General features: G+C 34.9%; 1 protein-coding gene across 1 annotated transcript in view; it reads right to left on the reverse strand.

Annotated features, from left to right (window-relative positions):
- Nucleotides 1–89: 89 nt before the first annotated feature.
- Nucleotides 90–3268, reverse strand: part of LOC106872651 (acid phosphatase type 7) — a 39134-nt gene continuing 35955 nt past the window's right edge. Inside the window, exon 12 of the mRNA XM_014919714.2 lies at nucleotides 90–822. Within this exon, the coding sequence (XP_014775200.1) occupies nucleotides 254–822 (569 nt within the window). The 3' untranslated portion in view covers nucleotides 90–253. The remainder of the gene's footprint in view (nucleotides 823–3268) is intronic.

Below are 3268 nucleotides of genomic sequence, written 5' to 3' on the forward strand. Positions count from 1 at the left end.
TATATACATACATACATACATACAAAAACACATACTCAAACACATACATGCATTACATAGATATACATGTTTTATATGTATATATGCATATTACATACGTCTATTTAACTACATGATATAATATTGATATATGTTATACAACATATATATAAATATTATGTATATACATATATAATATGTGTATTTATGAATGCATGTGTGTGTCTGTGTATATATATATATATATATATATATATATATATATATATATCAATTAGATGTCCATATTTTCAGATAGCAATTTCGAAGTTGGTAACGAGCCATCATGCATGTCCATTTCTTCTGTCATAATGTCATTCTCCAAATTCTTTATGTTACGATAAAAACTCCTCTTCACAAAACCCCCATCATTCCAAGAAGTAACTGGCGATGTTTTATTCCTGTTGCTCCTGATAACCATACAGACTGTTATGAGGATTAAAATGCATCCTCCAACTGCAGACAAACTGATGATCAATGTCTGACTGCTGTTGCCTTTCAAGAACGGTGATGATAGAACTGAATGCTGAGATCCATTAACTGTTACATGTGTTCCAACTGCTATTGGTGGTGTCGTTACTTTTGGCGTTGTTGATGCAAGTTGATCCATCACAGTTTGTATGATTTTCTTCTGGAGTTCTTTACTAACATTGTTTTTCGTATGCTCCCCTTTCACAATCCAAATGCTGTCCAAATCTTTACCATCTTGGACTTGTTCCCAGAACAAGTGAGTACAGTTGTACACTGTAAACCTTCCATAGCTGTTCAACGAGAATTCACTCTGGCGGAATGCTGTCCAATTACCTGCAATTAAAAAGAATAGAATGATTTAAAAAACAAAACAAAAAGAAACAAAAAAAAAAACTTAGGTGGTAAGAAGCTTGCTTCCCAACCACATAGCTCCAGGTTCAGTCTCAATATGTGGCACCTTGGGCAAGTGTCTTTTACTTTAGCCTTGAGCCAACTAAATCCTAGTGAGTAAATTTAGTAGGCAGAAACTGAAAGAAGCTTGTTGTGAATATACATACATTATATATATATATATATACATACATGGTGCAGTGAATAAATTGTCGTTAAAATTAAATTGAAAATAACACTGACATCTCATTTTAACAGATATATTTACCAAAATTACATTAAAATATCTTGAAATACTAAAGAGTAAATTTATTCAATAAAATCGCCATTGGCTTCAACCACGGCTTCCAGACGACTTCGGAATCTCCTGTAACTCTTCTGGATGGTCTCCTTGTTTAAGTTGGTGAATGCTGCCATAATCCTTACCTTCAGTTCATCTTTGGTGTTACAAGGACTTTTGTTGGTCAGTCACTCAGATGCATCCCACATATAATAATCAAGGGGGTTACAGTCTGGAGACTGGAGAGTTAGGTGGCCAGATGTTAGGGGTGATGTGGTCGCAGAAATTGTCTGACAGTCATGACAAAATTCTCCTGCTTGTGTGGCATGGTGCAGAGTCCTGATGCCAGACAGGGTCTTCCAACAGACACCCTCTTGACCCAGGGCAGCACTACCTCCTCCAGGTACTTGATGTAGGCCTCCATGTTGAGTCCGAGGCCGTGTGGGAAGATGAATGGAGGCATAACGATGCCATCACTAATGGTCACTCCAAATACTGTGATGCTGTTTTTCTCATAGATGGAGCCCAACTGATCCTACTATAATGTATAGTCAACAAACTCAAAAACAAACAATGCACATACGTGAAATTAAAAATATAAAATGGCAACAATTTACTCGTCGCACCTTATGTATTATGTGTGTGTATCTTTCTGTCTATGTTTGTCTCACCATCACTGGTAAAAATATTTGTTATTCATGCACAAACCTTCTTTTAGTAGTAGACTGTTATACAGTGAAAGTTTTGTTAGTTACTATGGTGACAACACTTTACCTATCTATCTGTCTTTCATACACACACACACTCTCTCTCTCTCTCTTACTGTATTTTTCACACACACACACACACACACACACACACTCGCTCTCATTCTCTCTCTCTGAATTTCTCAACAACAACAACTTGTCATTATAATGAAAGTCTTTTTTTAAACTCTGTATTGCCTTGCCTCTATGTTGAAAGGCATAGAGAAACACAGACACATTAGTTACTCGGGTGACAACACTACCTATCTATCTATGTATCTTTCACACACACTCTATCTTACTGTATTTCTCTCTTGACAACAACTTCTTTTCCTCTCTTTCTAAATATATTTTGTGACAGGGATTATCTCCCCATTGATTCCTCTCCTTCTTCTCCTCCCTCACATATATCTTGTAATGGACAGACAGAGGGAGATTGTCTTCTCTTTTATAATATAAGATGTGTGTGATTCTTGTCTTGATATCGTACTATAGTTATCAGCATTCATTACGGTCACACAAGTGGTATCATTTGTTTGGAATCTTCCAATAAAAACCATGCCTGACCATTATCTTATTGATGTTCAAAGATGCAGGAAGCAGTAATACCTTGCTTGGAAACAGGTGAAAATTGATGTCTGGAAGGCTGTCTGGCCATAGAAAATATATTTCAAAATATTTTGTCTGATCCATGCCGACATGGCAAAGTGGACATGAAAACTGATGATGACAACAATAATTGCCATTTCCATAAAAGATCGAAGATTTGGTCAAACATTTTCAGGAATTTATCAGGTAAGTATGAGGAATTGGAGTGTAATAACAGTGTGAAATAACTAACAAAAATATATAAATAAATATAACTTATTCTTTCCCTCATGTATTTTACCATTCCTTCATTTTAGATTAACTGGAACAATTGTTAACTGGAACAATAACAGAACATTTGAAGCAAGATGTTCTAACTATTTAAACTGACCAAAAGATAGTTTAATATAGAAGAGAGAACCAATTGCTACAATACATGTAAAAGAGAGCCAAAATCCTTTAGAAAGTAGAAGAATGAAGCCCATAGCCTTCTGGGATAAAAGAATAGAGTTAATGAATTAAATGAGTTCAAATTGGAAAAAGAAAATAATACTGTTTCAAATTTCAACAGCAGAACCAAAAAAATAAATATTAAAATAAAACAAAACAGAAATGTCACAATCAAGTCAAACAAGGATATCCATCTGTCTGTCTGTCTGTCGGTCTGTATCTCTATCTATACAACGGCAAAAGCATGCATGCGAGTGTTAATAAATATATGTGTGCATACATATGTGTGAGTGTGTATGAGAGTGTAGATATATATATATATATA

The sequence above is a fragment of the Octopus bimaculoides genome, chromosome 17 (assembly GCF_001194135.2).
Source record: "Octopus bimaculoides isolate UCB-OBI-ISO-001 chromosome 17, ASM119413v2, whole genome shotgun sequence".
Classification (NCBI taxonomy): Eukaryota; Metazoa; Mollusca; class Cephalopoda; order Octopoda; family Octopodidae; genus Octopus; species Octopus bimaculoides.